The sequence below is a fragment of the Protopterus annectens genome, chromosome 2.part0, assembly GCF_019279795.1.
Source record: "Protopterus annectens isolate FY-2018-M chromosome 2.part0, PAN1.0, whole genome shotgun sequence".
NCBI lineage: Eukaryota > Metazoa > Chordata > Ceratodontiformes > Protopteridae > Protopterus > Protopterus annectens.
The window spans coordinates 1749187467-1749212295 of record NC_056728.1 but is presented as its reverse complement, the minus strand read 5'-3'; the positions used below and the strand labels follow the sequence as shown (position 1 = coordinate 1749212295).

The 24829-nt window shown below is 43.7% G+C and overlaps 1 protein-coding gene across 2 annotated transcripts in view; it reads right to left on the bottom strand.

The window, feature by feature from the left end:
• LOC122793603 (F-box only protein 6-like) overlaps positions 1-24829 on the bottom strand; it is a 376976-nt gene that overhangs the window by 40356 nt on the left and 311791 nt on the right. For both annotated transcript variants that reach the window (XM_044061777.1, XM_044061778.1), the window contains exon 5: positions 12562-12697. In XM_044061777.1, the coding sequence (XP_043917712.1) occupies positions 12562-12697 (136 nt within the window). The remainder of the gene's footprint in view (positions 1-12561; positions 12698-24829) is intronic.

Sequence of the window (24829 nt, the reverse complement as noted above, 5' to 3'; positions counted from 1 at the left end):
GTATCTTAATTCTTAAAACCACAGCATCTGCTACATCTTTGATATGTTAATATGAGTAAAAATTTGTATGTGTTAATATGTCTAGAGATTATCTGGTATATAATAAACCACTGATATGATCTAGTAACAGGATCCTTTATTTAACTAATACAGTTGGCTTGCAAAACCATGTGGGAATAGTAATTGTAATAACCTGCAGGCGATGACTGATTGGATGGTAGCAGATGGTATCTTTGAACATGCCTTATAGTCTCTAATACAAGCACCCCAGAAACTATAGTGGTTCAAGATATGAGCCAGATCAGGTAATAAAAGACAGGATGGAGGAGGAATACTTTTCAGCTATTCTTTCTTTTTTATCTTTATCTGCTAAACTTACGTGAATATCTTTTCTGAAGATTGCAGGACATCAGCTATATCTATGACTGCACTGTGTCTTAGATGTGTGTCATATCCAGCTGGAGCTCTAACAACTTTTTGATTTCTGCTTGATAAATGACCCCCTATTGTATCACGGGTGTCATGAACCTGAAACAAATTCCAGAGGTTCCATCTTTGAGTGAACTGTTTACGTACCACCACCATAATTATGTACAATAGCCCTTTGACTCCTGGTTGCATACACAGTCCATTTTAATTAGCTCAATGATTATTAAAGGTGTGGTGAGCTCTTTTTGTCTGCTCACACCTGTCTAGCAGCAGAAAAATGAAAGATCTGATGTTGTCATTTTTACACTTTCCTCAACTGATGGGTTTCCGATCCAGCTTGGCCGCATTTACTAGACTCTTGTATCCAACTGTCAAGCTCCTGATTGTTAAGGAAACACTTTCCCAGAGTGAGCAGTATAAAAAGAACTTGTTTGCCATGGGGATCCGTTTTCTACCCCTCAAAGATCTTTTACCAGGAATCAGCAAGGAGGGAGAAAAATGTGGTTCTGTAAGTCCCAGGGTCCTTTCCAAGACTCACAAGGGGATACCTCCCCTAGAGGCAGGGGGGAGGAGTTCTAATGGAAGACACTGTCCTTGTGGCACTGGAGGCCCACAAAACAAGGGTTTCTGAGACACTTTCCTTGGATAAGCCTTTTCAGCACCCTTGAACGATTGCCCAACTGCTCATCTCTGGAGGCAGTCTGGGATGCTTGTCTCTGCACTCAGACACCTGGGTATCTATCACAAACGATACTTTGGTGCGGAAAATCATATCCAAGTTTATTTCATACTATTTTCACAAATTCTTCCAAGCAAAAGGAAAAGGCTCCTGAACATTCTACCCAGTCAGAGGGAGGCAGAAGCTGTAGAAATTCAAAAGCTGCTAGAAAAAGCAGTATCCAGGAAGTCTCACCAGACCAGAAAGGATTCCAAACCTACTCAAGTTTCTTCTTAGTGCCAAAAGAACATGAGACCTGAGACCAACTCTGGACCTCAACAAACTGAATCAGTTTGTAAAGACCTCAACATTCTAAACAGTCACTGTTCAGACTATTCTGCCATTTCTGAGAAAGGATGATTGGATGTGCTCCTTTGATCTTCAGGACTCATACCATCATATCAAGGTGAACATATGCTCCCAAAGATATGTGCGCTTTTGGCTGGGGGCTAGTCACTATCAGTTCAGAGCCCTGCCCATTGATTTCGCCACAGCCCCCGAGGTGCTTCCCAAATGCATGGCAGTGGTAGCAGCTCACTTGAGACTGCTAAGATTCTGAGTGTTTCCATACCTAGACAAGATGTACTTCACCACCCAGACATTTCCTTGAAAAATCCAGGGACTACTTGCTCCAGTTATGTCAATCCTTAGGCATCACAGTCAACTTTTGCAAAACATACCTTCAACCTGTTCAGAGCCTGGAATTCATAGCTGTCCACTGAGACACAGCCATTCAGACAGCTTCCCTTCCATTGAACAGAGTATGGACCATCAGGTGTCAAGTAAAACACATGATCTCACACCCTTCTCCTCCAGTCATGTTGATTCTTCAAACCTTAGTGTTGATGGCATCAGCCATAACCTTGGTGACTATGGCTCACTTTTACATAGGTTCATAGGTAGGTACTAGGCTATTGGCCCTAGGGCCTATATAAGCCTGGCCAAAAAGGTACCCTGGCTTTAGTCACCCAAGAAAATAATTTTCCTGTGCCCCTGTTGAGCAGAGCCACAGAACTGATCCCCGGGGTGAATTTCCTATTTCCCATCCAATTATCAAGATTTTTCTTGAACAGTGCTAATGAGGAGCTCTGTTTGACATAGATAGATAGTCTGTTCCAGAGTATGGGAAGTCTCTCGGACAGGAATCTATCCCTCCAGCATGTTCTGTTTATTGTGGTGACAAGGTTTAGGTCCCTACAGCGTGTAGCTCAGAGGGATTGGGATTTCTTTAAGTGGAGAATCCACTTTGTGAGGTATTTCTGTCGCCTTTCCAGTTGTTGTAGATGTCTTGTGAGGTACATACCAAAAGGGGCGTTGTACTCTGTAATGGGTCTAATGAGTGATGAGTAGAGGGGAACAATGACCTCTTTTTTTCTGCATGAGAAACCTTTTGTGATGAGGTGTGCCACGTAGAAGGATTTCCTAACCACTGTGGCGATGTGATTATCAAAGGAGAGACTACTGTCCACCTGTGTCCCAAGGTCTCTTATCACACTTTCGATGTTAAGTAGACTACCACCTATGTGGTTGTTCATGGGTACAGAGTTTTTACCAAAGGGGATGATAATGCACATTTTGGCATCGAGCTTCAGGCCATGGCTTTCACACAAGGCATCAGTCTCAGTGAAGCCCTTTTGTAGGATGTCCACATTGTTAGGAGTTTCGATTAAGGCTCCTAGTTTGCAGTTATCTGCAAACTTCATTAGCCAAAGACCTTCTGTGTTAGCCTGTATTTCAGAGAAGTAGATATCAAACAGGAGAGGACCCAGGACTGAACCCTGTGGTACTCCACTTGTCACTGGTCTGAAGTCAGATTTGGAGTCTGCTACTTTCACAGTATGGGTTCTGTCCGTGAGCTAGTTGGCAACCCATCTTGTGACATAGATATGCACATTCTTCAATGGAATCTAGCTGTTCAGTGGTCAATTTGTCTCCATCCCTTGTCTTCACCAATCAAACTCACGCAAGTATGCAAAGACCACCTGCGTTGGTGGATTCAGTCAGACAAAGTTTCTTAAGGATGCCTTGTTGTTTTTCCAACACCAGTAGCCATAGTAACCACAGATGCTTCCCAACTGGGGTATGGGGGACATTTCTTGGGAAGGATGGTCCAAGGCACGTGGTCCCCAGAAGAGACCAATTTGCACATCAGGGTCCTGGAGGTGAAAACTGTCGTCCTTGTGTTGCAGGGCTTTAAGGACACCCTCCCCCTCGGGGTGATTGCGATTCAAACTGACATGTCTGTGGTCTGGTGCATCAACAAACAGGGGAACCCAATCTTATCCCCTTTGTCGAGAGGCAATGAAAGTGTGGTAGTGGGTGATCTCGTCCAACCTCTTTCTGATGGCAATGCACATCCCATTGAAATCCAATGTGCTAGTGGACAAACTCAGCGGGTCCATTCTGATGCCTCACATGTGCTTTCTCAATCAGTTAGTGGCAGAGAGGATTTTCCATCGATGAGGTCAACCTTGCTGCGATCTGTTTGCCTCGCTCCACAACAAGTGCAGCAGGTTCTTTGCCCGGATCCCCCTCCGGGAGAGTCACCAAGAGATGCTCTAGTCTACGTATGGCCCTCCAGTCTCCTTTATGCTTCTCCCTTTATACCTCTAATTCCCAAATTCTTACAAGAGATACTTTGGATGAAGAGCACAGTTATCCTCATTGCCTCTTTTTGGCCTGGTCAAGTGTGGCTCCCTTTTCTTTGGTCTCACCTTTGATATCCTCTTTGAATTCTGGACCCCACTCCAGACCTTTTCTCTCATGCCAAAGGGATGACTCACCCGGACACTGTAGGCCTCAAGCTGACCGCATGATTTCACCAATTCAATTGATGGTTTGACAGCCCAGGCTTTCTCCCCAGTCTGACAGACATTAACTATCATATCAGAAGGCCTACACCAGGAAGCCCTACAAGAGTAGATGGAAGAGATTCTCTGCTTGGGCTCTCCAGAGGGAATTAGACCACTACACCACCCCTATTCCTAGTGTCCTGGAGTTTTTATTTATTTTTTTTCAAGACAGACTAGTTTCTCTGCTATCAAAGTACAATTGGCAGCAATATTTAATTTTCATTCAGGTAAAAATGTTTCTTCTTTAGCTTTATCATAATTGTGCAAGGCTTTCCTTAAAGGTACCTTTTAGCTTAGGCCCCCAGTGAAGGGTCCCAACCTACCCTGGTATTTAATGGTTTTACTGCAAAGTTTAACTCAAGAGTCCATTTGAGCTATTGGCTAGATCTGACCTAAAATTTTTATTTGGAAATTGCTGGAAAACTGCTTTTCTAGTGGCTACTGTATCTGCAGGATGTGTATCTGAGCTCCAGACTCCCTCTTCGAAATCCCCATATTTGAAATTTCACAGAGACAGAGTTACCCTGTAGACTAATCCAGCCTTCTTGCCCAAAGTAGCTTCAGAAGTGAATATTAATCAAGTCATTAATTGTCTGTTTTCTTTTCCAGCTTCATTAATAAAGGTGAATACAGGCTTCATCTCTTGGAAGTACACAAACATCTTTACTTTGATCTCCACAGAACAAAAGATTTCGGAAAGACAGATCAATTGTTTATCTCATTCTCTGCCAAAAAACTGGGTAGATCAGTTTCTAAAGTTACTTTAATCAAATGGTTGACAGACTGCATAGCCTTTGTTTATGCTCAGTGAGGTTTGTCCTTACCCACACTTCCTAAGGCACACTCCAGCAGGTCCATGGTGACTTCATCCACTTTCTGATCTAGGACTTCAATTGATGACATTTGTGCCACAGCTACTTAGTTCAATGCTCATACATTTACTGCTCATTTACAAATTGCATTTGACTTCCAGAAGCAAGGTTACCTTTGGTTCTGTAGTACTCCTGAATATCCTTCCATGAGGGCCACCTAAGGTTCATGTTGCTGGGGACTCTGTCCCATTCATTGAGGAATGAATGAAAATGACAACATCAGATATTAAAGTTATGTACTCGCCATAACTATGTATCTGTGTTGTCCATTTTCATTCTTTCTCAACTTCCCACCCTCCTTCCCCCTTCCTTTTTATTTCTGGAGTGACGTTATGGTTATCATGACACTTCTGTTCCATGTTTGAGCCCCAGTCCTTTCTACCAGCCTTCCTTCTATCTTGGCCTGAGGCTAGTTCTTTCTGTTTGTTTTAGGGTAGCAAACTTGATCTGAGGTATTGCAGGGTAACTGGGGCATTGTAGGTAAAGGGAGGAGCTCAAGAGTTGGAACTGAGAGTCTAGTAAATGTGGCCGAGCTGGAACCGAGGACAGATCCGAGACCAATCAGTTGAGGAAGATTGAAAATGGACAACACAGATGCACAGTTATGGTGTGTACATAACTTTAATTTATGTACTTGCCATAACAATAGATCCTTATTGTTCCTTTTCATCTGTCTTGATTATTGGGTAATCCGCCTTTGTGGCAGGTCAGAGAGAGCAACTTTTTCCACGCAGAAGGTTCTCCAGTGCTCAAGCTCCTCCCCTTTCCCATGATGAAGTACAGTCCTCCTGTTTACCAAGTACACCTGGAGAAAGACTTTGGATTTGGACCTACCAGGTCTATCTAGAAGGACAGTGGAAATTTGGAAGGGGGATGATAGGAGGTTTGTCAAGATAGCTGGAGACAGACAATCAGTTTCTATTATGTTAAGTACATAACTTACATATCCTAAACTGCTCCGCTCTGTCAGTCTTGACACTTGGGATCGAATCCTCAATTTTCTTCCTGGGTGGTATGACAGGATGACAAGATACCCCTGAGAATGGTAGAAATGAAGGAAGTTCTGGACTGCAATATGAGATTGGTTTACAGTGTTTGATGAAGGTAAGCATTGGTGTTCAGGTTGCAATAGCACAAATATTATCTGTAGAGGACTACTTGAAGTAAGCAAAGGAAGCTGAAACCAGTCTTGTGGAATGTGTTTGGGTCTTGAAGGTAACAGGGTGTTGTTATGTACAGAGCAGATAAAGGATAAGGAATCTGAGAGCAAGCGATAAGGACACAAATACTTGGTAATCTTTTCTAAATGCTTTTTTGCCCTGTGAAGGCAGAACCTGATGTCTATGCACATCTAAGGTATGTAGCAAATGCTTTCCTTTCTTAGAATGACTTAGGAAGAACAGTGGTAGCTGAATCGTTTGGTTTAAAGCTGTCTCTAAGGATACTTTAGGAATAAAGGTAGGATGTGGTCTGAGGCAGACTCCTATCTTTATGAAAAAACAGATATGGTGTTTTGCTGGAAAAGGCATGTACCTCAGATATTCACTTTGTTAAAGTACCTGCCACCAACAGTAATGTTTCCCAGCACAGGTGTTTCAAGGACTATTTGGAGACGGGCTCAAAAGGGAGTTTGGTAAGAGACTGAAGTACAAAAAGTAAGATCTCGTGCTGGGTTAGGATCTTTGATGGGTGGCCTAAGAAAGATGCTTTTCAGAAAGGCATTACATATCTTTTGTGAAGCTAGAGAATTAGAGTTGAATCACAGATGAAATGTCTGAAATGACTGCTACCTTAACCTCGAAAGCTGTTTTCTGGGAACTGCAATAGAGAGGGTATAGGAGCTGAGTACAGATCCAGTCTTTGTTTTGCTATCCAAAAGGAAAATCTTGTCCATCTACTCTTACATAGTTTTACTGGTTGACTGCTTTTATGAAACAGACATAATTTGCACTATCAAAGGCAATGCTGGATTATTAGCAATCACTGGAATTGAAGAAACCATGCAGTTAGTCTGAAGGAGTTGATGTCCAGATGAGGCTGTCTGGATGGGTGAGATATATCTGGTTGATGATCTAGTGACCATGGAGGTTGCAACAACAAGTTGGGTCAGAGGTGTGGGAAACACATTTGCCTAAGAGAGAAGGAGACTTATGGGGATTACTTTCACCTTGCACAGGGATACTTTCTGTACAAATTTTGTCATTAACAGAACACATGGAAGACAATCGGCTATAAGGATTGAGATGCAAAAGAGACATACGGGCTGACAAAGAAATAATTGATTTCCTGGAAAAACACCAAGGTACCAGCGGTGAAGACCCAAAGGGAGCTACTGACACAGCTTATTTCTTTTTGTGCAGTCTCTGCCTCACTGTATCTCTCTCTCTCACACACACACACACACACACACACACACACACACACACACACACACACACACACACAACAGTATAGTCATTTGTGATTAGATTTCTCTAAGGAAAAATCCCTAATGTGACATGGGTGATTAGTTTCCAGGGACAATATGGTACCTTGTGCCTTATTTATAGCTATATTATTTTGTTTTATTTTATTTTGCCTATGTGATAACCAGGTAAGCATGGTAGGCACAAACAAGTTGCACAGTAGACAAATAGAAGTGGAATGAATAAAACCCTGTACCTTGAGACTGGAAGAGGAAGCACTCATTAATGGCTCAGAGCTTTAGTCCTCTGCAATAACTGTCACACAGACATATTTTTAAATAACTTGCTATATGTTCTACCAATGTCTATTTACTGATATGGATGAACTACTGATGAACTGGTATCATGTCTGACCTTTATGCAGAAAAGATTCAGCCAAGAATATTTTACTTCTGGCTGGTAGCTGGATGCTTATAGTACTATTCTTTGAGGTGGATAATGCAATACTGAACACAGGCAAAATTAATAATATTGCAGTTTCCTAAATGTTACTGTAAAATTAAAAGCTTGTTTAGAAATGTTATGTCCCTCCAGCAAAGCAAATGTAAAAGTGAGTTCATTGTGTCCATGCAAATAATTTTTGGTGCTTTTCTCCTTGGGCCTCCACTGAAAATGGGCTCTTACCCAGTTGGACTTTCCCGGTAATCAAATGTTAATAAAGAAATAAAATATCTACAGTGAATTAAGAAATGTGCTAGACTACCTACTGTTTTATACTGTGAAACTATTCAGACGTTATCATCAGCACACAAAGTCTCTTAGCCATAACCTACGTGCCAGAAAAGTCCTGCATCCTGCATCATGTAATCATCTTTAAAATATTACAAATTATGACACAGCAGTTTGTGACAATTGTCTACAAAAAGTACAGTTGTGTACACTTACCATAAATGTAGATGTTCGAGTGTATTCACTGTTGCAGTCATCACATTTGGGTTATCTGCCTGCAGGTAGCCCTCAGCCTGCGTGAATACCAGTCTTCGGATTTCTGCGTCGGATGCTGTCGCTTCTTCCCTGACGACAGGTCGTCAGGGGTATAAAACATGCAGCCTACGCCATTACATCAGTTTTTCTTGCCCAGATATCAGGTGCGCCCACAACAGGAAGCAACTGTATGATATGGTACACCCCCCCTCAAAAAGCAAATACATAAGAAAAAAATAAATATACCAAACAAGAAGGAAAGGTAGAGCCAAGAGAAGTCAGGGGGCTGGAGGGAGGGTAACCAGGGCTGCGACAGTGAATACACTCGAACATCTACATTTATGGTAAGTGTACACAACTGTACTATGTTCTTTGTGTTTCACTGTTGCAGTCATCACATTTGTGTTGATTCCCAAAGCTAAGGAAGGGAGGAGGAAGTTAAAGAGCATTAGGGCCAGCTATTAAGCCCTGCAAGACTGCAGTGGCAAATCCAGCTCTGGATTTAGAAAAGATAGGCATGTGGTAATGCTTGGTGAAGGTATATACAGAGCTCCAGGTAGCAGCTTCTAGGATGTCCCTGGTAGGGACTCCTCTGAGAAATGCCACAGAGGTAGATGCAGCCCTGGTGTAATGTGATCTTATCCCCTGTGGGGTAGATTTTCCATGGTACTTGTAGCAAAAATGAATGCAATGAGCTATCCATTTGGACATGGTTTGCTTTGAAATGGCCTTCCCTCTGCCCCTGCAACAAAGCCAACTAGCAGCTGTTCAGATTTTCTGAGAGGCGTAGTCCTGTTCAAATAGAATCTAAGTTGTCTGTGCACATCCAGAGGGTGCAGTATTCATTCCCCTTTGTTTTGTGGATTAGGGAAAAAAGTAGGCAAATGAATGGACTGATTTAGGGCCACACTAGACACCACCTTGGGCATAAAGAAAGGATTAGTCCTGAGGGAAACCCTGTCTGCATGGAAGATAATGAAGGGTTCCACTGCCATGAGGGCCTGTAATTCAGTCACTCTTCTTGCTGAAGTGATGGCTAGAAGGAAGGCTGTTTTCCAAGAAAGGAATTTCAACTCTGCTGTAGCAGCTGGCTCAAAGGGGGGAAGAGTGAACTTTTCCAATACAAAGTTAAGGTCCGAGGCTGGAGTGGGAGCTCTCCTGGGGGGGCTTACATTTTTGGCCCCTGTAAGGAATTGTTTTAGCAAGGGGTGAGAGAAGATGGGTAGCTCAATATTATAATGTGCTGAAATGGCAGAGGCATGAATTACAATTGACGAGAAGGATAGGCCCTTGTGGAGCATTACTGTTAAGTACCCTAGAATATGAGGTAAGCTGGGCACCGTTGTGCCCATCCCCTGAGTCTGTCTCCAGGAACAGTATCTTTTCCACTTTTCAGCATAGGATTTTCTAGTACTAGGCCTCCTTGCCTCCAGAATGACATCCAGCACCTGCTTACTGAGGGATGCTGGAGGAGAGCTCAAGGAATTAGCCAGGCTGCAAGGTTCAGGGTTTGAAGCTGATAGTGCAGAATCTGACCTGCCTGCTGGGACAGCAGGGAAGGGGTCTGAGGCAGGTGCCATGGTTGCAGCAGTGTCATACTGCGAAAGAGGGGGTAACAGTGCTGGCATGGCCAGTCTGGTGCAATCAGTATTGTCCTTGGCTTGTCCTGTTTGATCTTTAGTAGAACCTTCGAGAAGAGAGACAGAGGGGGAAAGGCATAAACCGAGAGGCATTCCCAGGTAAAGGACAAGGCATCCACTTTCCAAGCTTGACTGTGGGGAGTTCTTGTGCAGAATTTGTTCAATTGGTAGTTCTGAGTGGAGGCAAACAGGTCTACCTCTGGAGTCATCCATTTGTTCCTCAAGAGGTTGAATATTTTGGGTTCTAGGTTCCATTCGTGTGGCTCCATGAGATTTCTGCTCAAGTCGTATGCCAGTGAATTTAGTTTGCCTGGCAGGAATTGTGCTTGTAGGTGTACTTGGTAGCTCAAGGCTGTGTTCCACAGAGCCATGGCTAGTCTGCAGAGAGGGTACGAGTGGGTTCCTCCCTGCCTGTTTATGTACCACATAACTGTGGTGTTGTCTGTCTTTACCAAAAGTTGTCCTGGAAGAGTACGGTCTTTGAAGGCTGTCAGGGCATTCTGTACAGCTAACATTTTTTTGATTGATATGCAGGTGCCATCTGTCTCAGGTTCCATTTGCCCTGCATGCACTGCCCTGCCATATGAGCCCCCCATGCATAGTCTGATGCATCTGTTGTTAGGGTTTGGGCGGCAGGGGGGGTAGAGTGAAAGGGAGTCCCTTGTTGTGGTAGCAGACCTCTGCTCACCAAAGGAACTCTGTCCTTATACAAGGAATGATAGGAATCATTGTTTCCAGGTCCTGAGAATGTTGACACCATAGGCTTTTTAGATACCATTGGAGTTTCTTCATATGCAGTCCTACATATGGAATTAGTAGAATGCAAGAGGCCATGAACCCCAGAGCTTGCAGTATTTTCATTGCAGATAGCTGGGGTTTTGAGGCCAATAATTTGAAGTAGGTTGTCAAATAAACCTGTTTCTCTAGAGTGAGGAATACCATCTGGGAACTTGTGTTCAAGCTTGCTCCCAGGAATACAATCTGTTGGCAGGGTACTAGGTGAGATTTCTTTTCGATGATGGTCTACCCCAGTGAGGTTAGAAGTTTCTTTACGAATGCCAGGTGTTGTAATAGCAAGTCCTGGCTTTCTGCCTGAATCAGACAATCGTTCAAGTATGGTTAAATCTGAATATTTCTCTGCCTGCAAAATGCAATGGCTGGAGCTAGGCACTTTGTGAACACCCTGGGCACAGTAGATAAGCCAAAGGGAAGTGCAGAGAACTGAAAATGCATGAAGCCTGCCCTGAAACGTGGGTATTGTCTGCAGGATCCTCTTATAGGAATGTGCAGGTAAGCTTCCTTTAAGTCTAGGGTTGCCAGCCAGGAATCCTTGGCTAGCATAGGAAGAAGCTGTTGAAGAGTTAGCATTTTGAATTTTGGAACCACCAGAAAGGTGTTGAGAATAGCGAGGTCCAGGATAGGACGTCAGGAGTTGTCTTTTCTTGGTACCATAAAAAGTCTTGAATAAAAACCTAGTCCCCTTTGTTCTGCTGGGACAGAGAGAGAACCTGCTGTTGGGCCTCCGCCCATTGATTTGGGGGTAGATCTGGCCAACCATTTGGGCAAATCCTGGTAATCAGAAGGAGCAGAGATATCATATTCCTGATCAGAAGAATCAGAAAGAAAATCAGTTCTATGTCTCTTAGAGGGGGAAGGCTGGCTTCCCCTAATTAAGGTAATAAGGACTTCAGCCATTCTAAGCATTTGTTTTTTAGGCATATGGGCCTGAGTCTGCAGATTGGTCGTTGGTTTTCTAGGCATAGTGCAAGTTTTTGGCCTGAGGAGTTCGGAACTTCTGGATGGAAACGATGGCGTTGGTTTAACATGAATGTCTGTAGGCCTGAATACACCCTCAGAAGCCAGTGCCTGCACAGCGGCTCTGGACCCACCCAAAGTAGAGACATGCATAGGTTCCATAGTCAAAGAAGCATCTCGCGGCATACCAGACTCCAAATGTGTCTCAGTAGAGGCCTGCGAATCTGAAGTAGCGGGTATCACTGAGTACTGGCGGACTGGCGTCTAGCTTAACGAAAGCATCGTCAGCAGTTTTGGACCTATGCGGTCTGTCTCTGTCTTTATCCTTACGTTTTTTCGGAAGATCGGTAGTCAGATGAATTAACGAAGCCATTTCGGAGTACGGAGATTGAGTGCGAAAGTATTTGGCTGCAAAAATAGCCCAACGACGAATAGTTCGGGCGTTGAACAAGGTACAAAACCAACAGCGAGGGAAGTCGTGGTCTGGGCCTAAACAGGGGATGCAGTAAGAGTGAAAATCTCTATGACGTATTTGCTTTCCACAGGTAAGACAATTGTTAACTTTTACTGACATCGGTTAGAGCAAGAAAAAGGATCCCCAATGGGGTACTTATCCTTTTTGAAGACTTCGGGTCTGAAACTCGAAAACAAAAATTTCAGGAGACGGCCAACCGGCACTTGCAAACTGCTTCTGCTTCGGGCACTGTACGGCAAGAAAGACTGATGTAATGGTGTCGGCTGTATGTTTTATACCCCTGACGACCTGACATCAGAGAAGAAGCAACAGCATCTGACACAGAAATCTGAATATTCTGGTATTCAAGCCGGCTGAGGGCTACCTGCAGGCAGATAACCCAAATGTGATGACTGCAACAGTGAAACACAAAGAACATCATAAATACGTACCTTTCTCCAGCATGCATCACTCCACTGCTCTATGACAACTGTCTTTGGACAAAATTCATGAAGAACTTCCAGACTGCCTGAGAGAAGCTGAACAAGTATATTGTACTTGGAACCACAATCTCTCCGTGCTGCATACCTAATAATTCAATAAAAACAAATAAACAAGGGCAAACAGACTGCAAACAGTCTCACACTGAGACAGCTACAAAATCACAAATAAATGTGTAATACTGTACATCCCGGAGGAGACAGGTAAAATCTTGTTTTTCCTGGGACGGTTATTTGGACACTACATTCTTTTTTTTAAAACACCTTTATTAATTTAACAAACATTTAGTAGCAACATGAGTACACATACATTAATAAGAAAAGTAAACAAACCATTACAAGCATTCTTCTTTTTCATGTATTACACGTTTCGTTTTTAAACAATTATCATTCACTGCAACATTATATAAATTGCTCAAGTCCTGCCTTCATTCCTCCTCCGGAACATTACTCTGCAAGCATTGTTCACACACATTTCAGGTATCCTCATATAGTTTGCTCCTTTCTTTTCTAAAAATCCCACCTCTGGGTCTTTCCTTTACAGCATTCAGTACTTCACTTACAGTTAGTTTACATTTTGATTTCCATTTTCTAATCATTATTTTTTTTGCCAGCCAATAACATTAAACTTATTAAGACCTTACTATGTTTAGGCAGTTCAATTTCTATACTCCATATATAATTTCCTTAGATACAATAATAGGCTCCCCCAATATTTCTGACAAAGTACCCTGAAAGGAATTTTTAAATTCTGCCAACTGGTTACTTGCCCCAAAAGTGTACGTTCCCCATTATTCTTCTATTTTACATCATGCCTTCAACATTTGTTGAAGATCTGAGGAAAAATTCTCTGAAATCTGCTTGAGGTATAAAAATATCTGTACAAACACTTCCATGTACAAATCTTAAATATTCTAGACTTTGCTGCTTACATGGGAGCCATGCAAATGTCATCCCATTATCCTTTTGTATATTGCCTTCCCATTGTGACTTCCCAAACTTTTCTAATCGCCTTTGATTAATACTTACAGTTATCCCGCATTATTTTATATGACCTAATTATCCCTTCTTTAATAGGAGCTTCTGTTCTAGACTCAACTAAAAACTCAACCTGAGCTGTTTTTTTTTTTCAAACTTAAAACTCCCCTATCCCTTTCTCGCATATAAGCTATTATATCCAGTCATGCTAGGGAAGGCAGTCTCTAACCCGCAGTCCAAACTTCTGTTTGGCCTCACCCCACTCTTACCTTTTCCTCTCTAGCTATTTGCTCCCACCATCTTGGCTCCTTTACTAATTTCTCCAATACATTTCAACCCTTTCTTCCCTATTTTCTGTGCCCCTAATTGTAACCCTGCATTTTCACTGACTCAGAATAAAGGAAATGTATGGTTTTGCTGGAAAAAGTACAGTTTTGTACCTACCATAAATGTAGATGTTCGAGTGCTAATACAGCTGCAGTCATAACAGATGGGTTTTCCTGCCGTCAGGCGGGTCCTCGGTTGGCCGAATTCCAAAGTCTAGGTCCGGCGTCGGTTGTCGTCGCTTCTTCCCTGACGTCAGTGCGACAGGGGTATAAAAGAACCAGCCGACGCCATTTTCTTCAGTTTTTCTTGCCCCAGATGTCAGGTGCCCCCAGAAGGAAAGCAATACATAAATTTATGTAATAATGCAATGCAGTATAATCAAAAAACAGTAGTTGCAAGCAAATACACCATAAATGAATACCCCAATCAGGTTGTATGAGGAGGTGTTAGCCATTAGGCCTGTCCCAGAGGGGAAGGAGGGGGGGAGGGAAACCTGGACTGCAGCTGTATTAGCACTCGAACATCTACATTTATGGTAGGTACAAAACTGTACTATGTTCATCGTGCATACAGCTGCAGTCATAACAGATGGGTAGAATACCAAAGCTAAAAAAGGGGTGGTAGGCACTAGGTGGAACTAGGAGGAGTCAGGATGCCCTGCAAAACTGCAGTGGCAAAACCTGCTCTAGATTTGGAGTATAAAGGCAGGTGATAGTGCTTGGAGAAAGTATGCACAGAACTCCAAGTGGCAGCTTCCAAAATATCTTTGGTAGGAACCCCCCTGAGGAAAGCTGCAGAGGTAGCTGTGGCCCTTGTGGAGTGAGACCTGATGCCTGCAGGTACAGTTTTACCATGAAGAGAGTAACAAAAGCGTATGCAGTGGGCTATCCATTTTGAGATTGTCTGTTTGGAAATAGGCTTCCCTTGAGCCCCTGAAGCATAGGACACAAAGAGTTGCTCTGATTTTCTGAAAGGCTTTGTTCTGTTCAAATAATAACGTAGTTGTCTGTGAATGTCCAAGGAATGTAGTAGTCTCTCCCCTTTGTTTTGAGGATTGGGGTAAAAGGTAGGCAAGTGGATAGCCTGATTCAAGGCTATCCTGGATACTACCTTTGGCATAAAGGAAGGATTGGTTTGTAAGGAAACTCTGTCCTGATGGAAAATGATGAAAGGCTGCACAGCCACGAGGGCTTGTAGTTCTGAAACCCTGCGAGCTGAGGTGATAGCCAGCAGGAAGGCTGTTTTCCAGGACAAATATTGTAGTTCTGATGAGGCAGCTGGCTCAAAAGGAGGCAAAGTCAGTTTCTCTAGAATGAAATTGAGGTCCCAAGCAGGTACTGGTTGTTTCCTTGGGGGTTTTATATTCTTAGCCCCTCTGAGGAACTGCCTTAAGAGGGGGTGAGAGAATAAAGGAGGATCAGTGTTGTATTCTGCAGAAATGGCTGAGGCATGGATTTTGATGGAAGAGAATGAAAGTCCACTGCTTAGCATCTCAGCTAGGTACTGTAATATTTGAGGTAAATTCAGTATTCCGGGGTTCTGGCCCTTTTTCTCATTCCAAGCACAAAACCGTTTCCATTTGGCGGAGTAGGCTTTTCTAGTAGAAGGTCTTCTGGCCTCCAAAATGACATCCTGTACCTCCTTGGAGAGTAGGGTGTGTTGTGATTTTAAGGAATCTTCCATGCGGCTAGATTGAGTGTTTTCAGCTGACTGTGAAGAGTTTTGAAGTTGTGCTGAGTCAGTAGAATAGGCATTAGAGGCAGGATCCATGGTGGGGAATGCGTCAGGCTCCTCAGGAGTGGGTACCAGTGTTGTCTTGGCCAATCTGGAGCGATGAGAATCATCTTTGGTCTGTCTGCTCTGGTTTTTAACAGAACTTTGGGCAGCAGAGGAAGAGGTGGAAAGGCATAAACTGTCATTGTTGTCCAACTGAAAGATAGTGCGTCCACTTCCCAGGCCTGTGGATGAAAGGTCCTTGAGCAGAATTTTGCCAATTGGTGATTTCTGTGGGAGGCAAAGAGATCTATGTCTGGCCTTCCCCATGCTTGAATTATCTTTGAGAAAACTTGAGGATGCAACTTCCATTCGTGTGGATCTGTCATATTTCTGCTTAGGTTGTCTGCCAGCGAGTTTTCCTTGCCTGGCAAGAACTGTGCTTGAAGCTCGATTTGCAATTCTAGAGCCATGTTCCAAAGAGACATGGCTAGCCTGCATAGGGGGTATGAGTGGGTTCCTCCCTGTTTGTTTATGTACCACATTACTGTGGTGTTGTCTGTCCTTATCAATAGCTGGCCTGGATACAGCAGGTCTTTGAAAGCTATAATAGCATTTATTACTGCTAGCATTTCCTTTTGATTGATGTGTAGGTGCTTTTCCTTTTGGGACCATCTGCCCTGAATGCACCGATCTGTCATTTGCGCCCCCCAGGCGTAATCCGAGGCGTCTGTTGTGATGGTTTGACTTGCTTGAGGCTTGCAGAATGGGAGACCTGTGTTTGTTTGGCATGCTTGAGCCCACCACAGAAATTCCTTTTGAAGACATGGAATTAGTGGTATTATTGTTTCCAAGCTGTGGCTGTGCTGAGACCATAGGTTTTTCAGGTACCATTGAAGTTTCCTCATATGCAGCTTTGCACATGGGATTAGTAGGATGCAAGATGCCATGAATCCCAGAGCCTGCAGGATTTTCCTTGCAGTCAGCCTGGTGAAAGTTGCCAGTTTTCTGAAGTATTGAGTTAGTTGCCCTTGTTTCTCTGGTGTGAGGTAGGCTATCTGGGTGTTAGTATCCAAGTTGGCACCCAGGAAAATTATTGTTTGAGAGGGTATTAGCCTTGATTTCTTTTTGTTGACTGTGTATCCCAGGGAATTCAACAACCTTATTACAAAAGCCAGATGTTTCAGAAGTACGTGCTTGCTGTCCACTTGGATCAGGCAGTCGTCCAAATATGGGTATATTTGTATCCCTTGCAGTCTGCAGTAGGCAATTACTGATGCCAGGCATTTTGTGAACACTCTGGGCGCAGTAGATAAGCCAAAGGGCAATGCAGAGAATTGATAATGTGTTGAACCTGCAAGACATCTGAGGTATCTTCTGCAATCTTGTCTGATTGGGACATGCAGGTATGCCTCCTTGAGGTCCAATGTTACCAGCCAAGAAACCTTGCCCAGCATGGGAAGAAGCTGCTCTAATGTGAGCATCTTGAATTTTGGCACGAGTAAAAATGTGTTTAGGATGGATAGGTCCAAAATAGGTCTCCAATCTTTGCCCTTCCTTGGTACTAGGAATAGTCTGGAATAAAAACCTTGACCCTGTTCTTGTGCAGGTACCTCTTGAATAGCTTTCATGTCCATGAGATCTGAAATTTGTTTTTGTGCCTCTGCCCTTTGATTGTGTGGCAGGTTTGGCATGCCTCTCATTTTCGGAAGGGTGTGAAAGTGGAATCTGTAGCCTCTGTCTATAATGTCCAGGATCCATTTGTCTTTTGTGACAATATGCCAATTTTTTGAAAATAATGCCAGTTTTCCGCCTAAAGGTGCTGCCATTTGAGCCTTGCTTGGCATGCAAAGGGGAAAGTCATTGGTTCTGCTTTCTGAATGGCTGTGAACTATTCTCACTACCTCTTTGGGTAGATGCTTGCCATTGTCTGCCTCTAAACGATCCTTGAGATTGCCCTCTACCCCTCAGGCTCCTGTATCTACCTCTTTGGGGTCTGTCTGTGGCTGGAAAGGACCAATTTTTTGAAGGCCAATTTCTACTGAAACGTGGAGGTTGTACCTGTAGGAAATCTTTCACTGTTTGCATTGATTTTGCCTTTTCCTCCATTTTCTTTAATACCTCCTCAGCTTTAATACCAAACAATACATCTTTTTGCAGAGGTGGATCCAGTAATTTAGCTTTGACATGATCTGGTAAGGTTTGCTCTTTGAGCCAAGCATGTCTACGTATGACTGATCCTGTAACAGCAGCTCTACATGAGGCCTCTAAAGCATCAAAACCACATTGCAAGGTATGTTTACCTACTTGTTCTGCACTATGTATGAAATCCTGCAACTCCTTCAAATCTGGTTGTTCAGGTTGTGACATTTTGCTTCTCAACTGTGATAACAGAAACTGTTGGTACTTTAACATATGGAACTGGCAGTTTAACGCCCTCATGGATAAGGTGGCCGAGGTGTATACCTTTTTCCCCACCTTTCTAAAGCTCTGGAATCCCTCTCTGAAGGTAAAGGATTTTTAGCAGTGGAGGCCTTAATTCCCTTGGGGCCCTGTGAGATAGTTTCTGGGTCAGCCGCATGGCTTTTGTATAGGAATTGGTGTGAGTCAGGAACCCGGTAATACCTGTCAGGCTTGACTGGGGCTGGAGGTAAAGAGTCTGGGTTAAGGCAGGACTCCGAATACACATCATCAAGGATATCTAAGACAGGGGGTATAGCCAGAGGCCTGTGCTGAGGGAGCAAGAGAAAATCCCTAAGCCTTTTCTTGGAGTCTGAGTACTCTTGACCTTCCCAGTGGAAGTGTTCTCTTAAGGTATGCAAGGTTTCCCCAAAGGAGTAATCCTCAGGGGGGGAGACAGAGGGAATGGACTCCTCTGCATCAGAATCTTCAAAAGGGGAGTATGAATGTTCCTGGTCATCAGAATGTTCTGAAATAATGGAAGCCTGGTCCGAGGAGGTGGATTCTTCCTCCACTCTGGTCCTTTTTCCGGGGGTTGAGAACCCCTGATAAGAGAAATTAAGTCCTCAGCCATTTTGAGCATCTGCTTTTTAGGCATGGGGCCTTGAGAAGGGCCCTGTGGGGTTTGTTTTTTAGAATGCATGGCTGTCTTAGACTTAGTGAAAGCCTTGATGGAAAAAGAAGAGGAAGGGCTGAAGACATCTTGAGAGGAGGCAGACCTGTCTAAACTCTGAGTTTCACCGCCAAGAGTGGCTTTGGTATCTGTAGTCGGGGTGTGGGCTGAAGAGCCTGCGACCTCGGGTACAGAAGACACCGCCAATGAAGTGTCGTCGGTAGTCAGGGGCTGCGTAGGTGCCTCGCTGAGAACCGGACCACCTGTAGCCGGCTTTGGCGTGGTGTCGGTAGAGGCCGTGAACCTCGTGTGTCGGTCCTTATCTTTGCGTCTTTTAGTCAAAACTGGAGTCGGAGTATCTGACGACATTATGTAGTTAAATTTTTTGCCAAAAAAGTGCTGGGCGAACTCCGCCCGACGCTTAATGGTGCGTTTGTTGAATGTAGCACAAAAACGACAGGCCGAGACGTCGTGGTCTGGGCCTAAGCAAGGAATGCAGAGGGAATGAAAATCCTTATGCAGTATTTGCTTCCCACATGAAATACAATTATTAACTTTGTCTGACATCGGTCTGAGGCAAGAAAAGTTTCCCCAACGGGGTACTTAGCTTTCAAGAAGACTTCGGTTGCAGATATTCGTAATCTCAGGAGCTGGCCGACCGGCACTTGCGAACTGCTTCTGCTTCGGGCACCACGCGGCAAGAAAGACTAAAGAAAATGGCGTTGGCTGGTTCTTTTATACCCCTGTCGCACTGACGTCAGGGAAGAAGCGACAACCGACGCCAGACCTAGACTTTGGAATTCGGCCGACCGAGGACCCGCCTGACGGCAGGAAAACCCATCTGTTATGACTGCAGCTGTATGCACGATGAACATCCAAGTAATCCCTCTATTGCTGAAGTACTCTGACCTCACACATTAACTTGTCAGGGTGTGGGCAGTGCAAGCAGCATTGTTATCAGGGACCCCTGTATAAACACTGGCATTATTTCATAAATGTTTATTTCATGAATGCTGAAGCTATGTTTTCCTTGGTGTTATGATATGAGTTTGTCAATTCAATTACATGAAAGTTTCAAAAATAACAGATCAACTGCCATGTATCGGTCTACTAGCATTCATAATATACAAAGTATTCTCAGTCAGATTATTTCTTTTTAATCCCTCTAGACTGCTTGACTTGACTCACTGGCTCCAGCTGGCCCATTCTTAACTCCTGAGGGACTGGGCTCACTGAGTAGCTCATCAACCTCCCATCCAGAGTCACAAAGGGCCCTCAGCATACCTCTAAATGTCTTAGGACAAGAAAGCTGAACAAAGGCAAAAATAATGGGGAGACAAAGGCCCCAAAACAGGGCCAGGTTTTAAATATTATGCTTATAAACTTAGAATGTTGCTAGAGTAACAGGTTTTGTGTTAGTATGCATTTTCTAAAGGATATGAAGTCTGAAACTCGTTATTTAGTAATGCCAATACCCTGTGATTTGACAGAAAACCAAAAGTTTTATTAGGAATAGCCCAAAACTATGAGGCAAAAACCTGGACATTCTGAAAAAATCTGGGAAGTTGAGAGGTATGGCCCCATACTGGCTTGAGTCCCATTTGTTCCCTGGCCCCAAGCTCAAAGGTGACCCTATTATTGGGTAAAAGTTGGCCCCATCCTCTTATAAGGATGACACACCTATGACCCATTCATTTCCAAGTTCTGAGTACACCAGACCCATCCCTCTTAAGAGGCAAAAAATCATGTGGTACAGGAGATGGAGGGACATTCAGCTGGGCCAGCAGACTGACCTAACATTCAGACCCCATAGTGGCAATGCAAGTGTTGCAATAGCTGCATCTAATAGAGTGTGCAAGTGCACAACTGCTCAAACTATCCATGGATTACTATAGAGTAAGTGTCACTAGGCCAGCATGATGCTGCCTCTCTCCCTTTTATTTAAGATTTTATTTTTTTAACACCTGACCTGTTCTCTGGGTATTTGTGCTGCAAGATTTCATAATGGTTACTTTCTCTTCTCACACAGATAATTCTAATCATATCAAATGCTAGAATTACAAGGAAATAAAATATTAACTCTGTAAGATTAAGAGACTGCATAGTTGGATGGTAACCCTTTCCCTTCTGTAGATAAAGGGAATCAGACAAAAGAGGAAATAGAGAAAATGAAAAGTGAAACAGTAAAGAGGGAGGAAACATGGTTGTCTTAGCCATAAACAGGAACCTTCTCTCTTACGTTTTTCAAGAGAATTCACTGAGGTAAAGGGACAGGGTGAGAGTGTATGTACAGGAGTCCTCAAACTCTAATCCCAGGCAAACAGATTCTTTGTCAGAAAAGAACAAAATTGTTCCAGTGTAAGGCTCACAATGAGCGGCCACACGCAGGGTGGAGGTGATTCAGAGGCACACTGAGCATGTGTGGAAACAACAAAAATTCCACGGTCTGCTTATGATGCAAACACTGTATAACGACATGGTAGTGAATTAACATTATTAAAATGTGGAGACTTGTAGAAGCAAATGAGGAAAAACAATACGCTGGAGTGATTCAGAGGTGTATGTATTTTGTGGGTCTATATTATAAAACTGAAAACCCGTTTGAGCGAATACCACAACAGCGACACATATAGCCCGAACCGCAAATACCCTGAACCCCCTAAACCCCAAAATTTAAAATCTCGAGTCGTCATACTCGTCCAACCCCACTGCGTGCTACATACTATGTACCCAAACATAATAAATAAAACACATACATACACTAACCAAATCCTACTTGTAACCCTACACTAAACCTTACATACATTACTATCTACGCACTTACCTTAACCCGCACCCTAACCCTAAGGTCAGTTATTATCACACACTTACCTTACGGAGCTATACCGCAGACGGGCCAACCATGACAATTCGACATTTCGAATTTTGCGGTTTTGGACATTCGCCGTTTCTGTAGTTCGCGCAATATGTGTCGCTCTTTTCCGATTCGCTCAAACAGATCTTCGGGCTTTTAATATAGACCCGTATTTTGTGCCAAGAAATGCTAATTTCACTCCAGAATTGATGAGCACAGCTAAAACATGGAGCTGTGGGAGACAGCCCATGAAAACATGTATGGGGTAGCCACCACATTAGTAAAGTTGTATAATGTAAAAGGCTATGCCTGCTGCCAACAGTCACTGTGTTGTGCATCATCACATTTATGATGTCATGCAATTTATCTATGCTTAACATATCATGCCCTCAGTGACACTGAAACTGTGGACTTTACTGTGTGGACAGAGGCACCATACAGGAGCTGGTTAAGATGTGTCACTCTCATATGTAGAGCAGTTTTGTGTGTGTGTGTGTGTGTGTGTGTGTGTGTGTGTGTGTGTAATACCTAACCCTGCAGATACTGGGGTAATTATGGTTTTCAGAATGGTAGCTATACGAGATCTTTCAGTAACCAATGGGAAGCGCACAATGGGTGTATCCCATACATCTACCTCAAGCACACTTCACCAGTTCCTCAGTGCCATGCTGCATCAAGTGGGAGAGCATATGTGGCTTTCATATATCACTGAAAAGATAGCCAACACCATTAGGGCTTTTTAAGGCATAGCCCATTTCCCTGAAGCCTGAGGGGGCAATAGACCACACCATCATTATCATCATCATCTCCCTTTTTCCCATTTTTCTACATGGGGTCGGGATGTTGTGTCAAGTGTTGCCATCTTTCTCTGCTCAATGCCACTCTCCTGCCTCCTTCAACACATGCCTGATTATCTCAGGTCTTATCTCACACAATCCAGCCACTTCTTTGCTGGATGCCCTCATTTCCTTTTGCCTTCATCCTGTCTGTCCCAAATCTTCTTCACCAGATTGTCTTCTGTTTTTCAGCACATGTGCCTGAATAACCGTAATCTCTTCTTTTTGACTTTTTCTGCAGTCGAAGATACCTTGCCTTATACTCTTATGTTATCATTTTTTCATCTGTCCCACATTGTGCATCCTACCACCCATCTCAGGCACTTCGGCTGCATCACCTCTAGCTTCCTCAAGTGATCTGCCTTTACTGCCCAGGTTTATGTACCATACACTATCAGCAGTTGCACCACTGTTTTGCACACCTTACTTTTCAGCTTCTTTGGCATTCTTCTGTCATACACTACCCTGACACTCTGTGCCAGTTGGCTGCAGCTCCTCTGATTCTAGCCTTGACATAGAGACAAGTCATACAGACTTCCCTTCTCCTCAACCACCCTTCCCAGATACTCGAAGATGTTAACCTCTTCCACTATTTTCCTTTCTATCTCAATGCTCAGCTTTTTATTGATTTCCTCCATTTGCTGCCATTACAATTGTCTACTCAGTTTCATCCCACGTGCCTCCAGTTTTGCATTCCATTCCCCTATTCTTTGTTGAAGTTCTTGTTGAGAGTCTGCTTATAATGCCCCATCATCTGCATACAGCAACTTTGTTGATCTGTCCCCTCTGGTCAGTTTGCTAATGTAGTCCATTACCAGTATGAACAGCAGTGGGCTCAGAGCTGACCAGGTGCACACCCACTCCCACTGAAACCCCACTGTGAGACCAAACAATGTTCATACTTGAGTCATTGGGTCCTTGTATATAGCCTGCACTAATTCTACAAATGTTTCTGGGACTTGAAACGACCACAGGACTGCCCAAATCAGCTTTCTTGGGACCTTGTCATATGCAAGTCTAGGAATGTCCAGTTGGACTCTTTCCTTATCTCTAGCTTCTTCTCAACTATTTATCTCACTGCAAACATCATAGGTTCATAGGTGTGTGCTAGCCTAATGGCCCTGAAGCCTTTACAAGCCTAGCCCATAGAAGTGCCCTGGCATTGTGCCACCCGACATTAGTTCCCAGTGCCTCTATCAAGTACAGCCACTGGAGTGATCCCCAGGGTGAACTTTCTATTTCCCATCCACTCATCAAGCTTTCTCTTGAAGAGGGTCAGTGAGGTGCTCTGTTTGACATGTATGGGAAGTCTATTCCAGAGCATGGGGAGTCTCTGGATTATAAACCTGTCCGTCCAGCATGTTCTGTTGATTGTGGTAATGAGGTTGAGGTCTCTGGAGCATGTGGTGTGAAGGGACTGGGAATTCTTTAGATGTAGCATTTCTAACAGAGCTGAGTCAGACATAGCTTTGTAAGTCAAGCAGAGATCGCCTCTTAGTAGACAATATCAGACCAAGAATAGCTGGAGTTTTTTGAGTCTGTCCATGTAGGACATGTGTTTAAGGCCTAGGATCCTCTTCATGAGGTACTTTTGTGGCCTTTCCAGCTGTTACTTGTGTCTAGTGAGGTACATGCCAAATGGGGCATTGTACTCGATGACTGGCCTAATGAGGGAAGAGTAGAGAGAAATGATGATCTCTTTCTTCCAGGATGCGAAATCCTTGGTAATGATATGTACCACATAGAAGGACTTTCTGACCACAGTGGCAATGTGGTGATCGAAGGAGAGGTTGCTTTCAACCTGTGTCCCCAGATCTCTTATAACGCCTTTAGTGTTTATTGGGCTCCCATCGATGTGGTAATTAGTGGGAACCGAGTTTTTCCCAAAGGGGATGATGACACATTTTTTAGCATTAAGCTTAAGGCCATGGTTTCGACACCAGCCACTGATCTCAGTGAGGCCTTTCTGTAGGATGTCTACATCACTTGGGGAGTTAATAATGGCTCACAGCTTGCAGTCATCTGCGAACTTGGTCAGTCAGAGTCCCTCCGTGTTAGCCTGGACTTCTGAGAAGTAGATGCCAAACAGGAAAGGATCCAGGACCGATTCCTGTGGGACTCCACTCGTGACTGGTCGGCAGTCTGACTTGGAGTCTACTTTCACACTGTGAGCCAATTTGCAACCCATCTAGTGATATAGGGGTTGATGCCTAGTTTGGTGAGTTTATCAATAATTCCTGAATTTGGAATGGTATCAAAGGCCTTGGCCAGATCAAGGTAGGCTGTATGAACTGCCTTGCCCTCATCCACAGCTCTGGTGACTGACTCAAAGAAGTCAACCAGGTTGTGCAGGCATAATCTACCTTTCAAAAAAACAAACTGAGTGGGATCTAGAGTTTGGAGATTCCCTTTATTCTTGTTAATTGGGTCCATGATGAT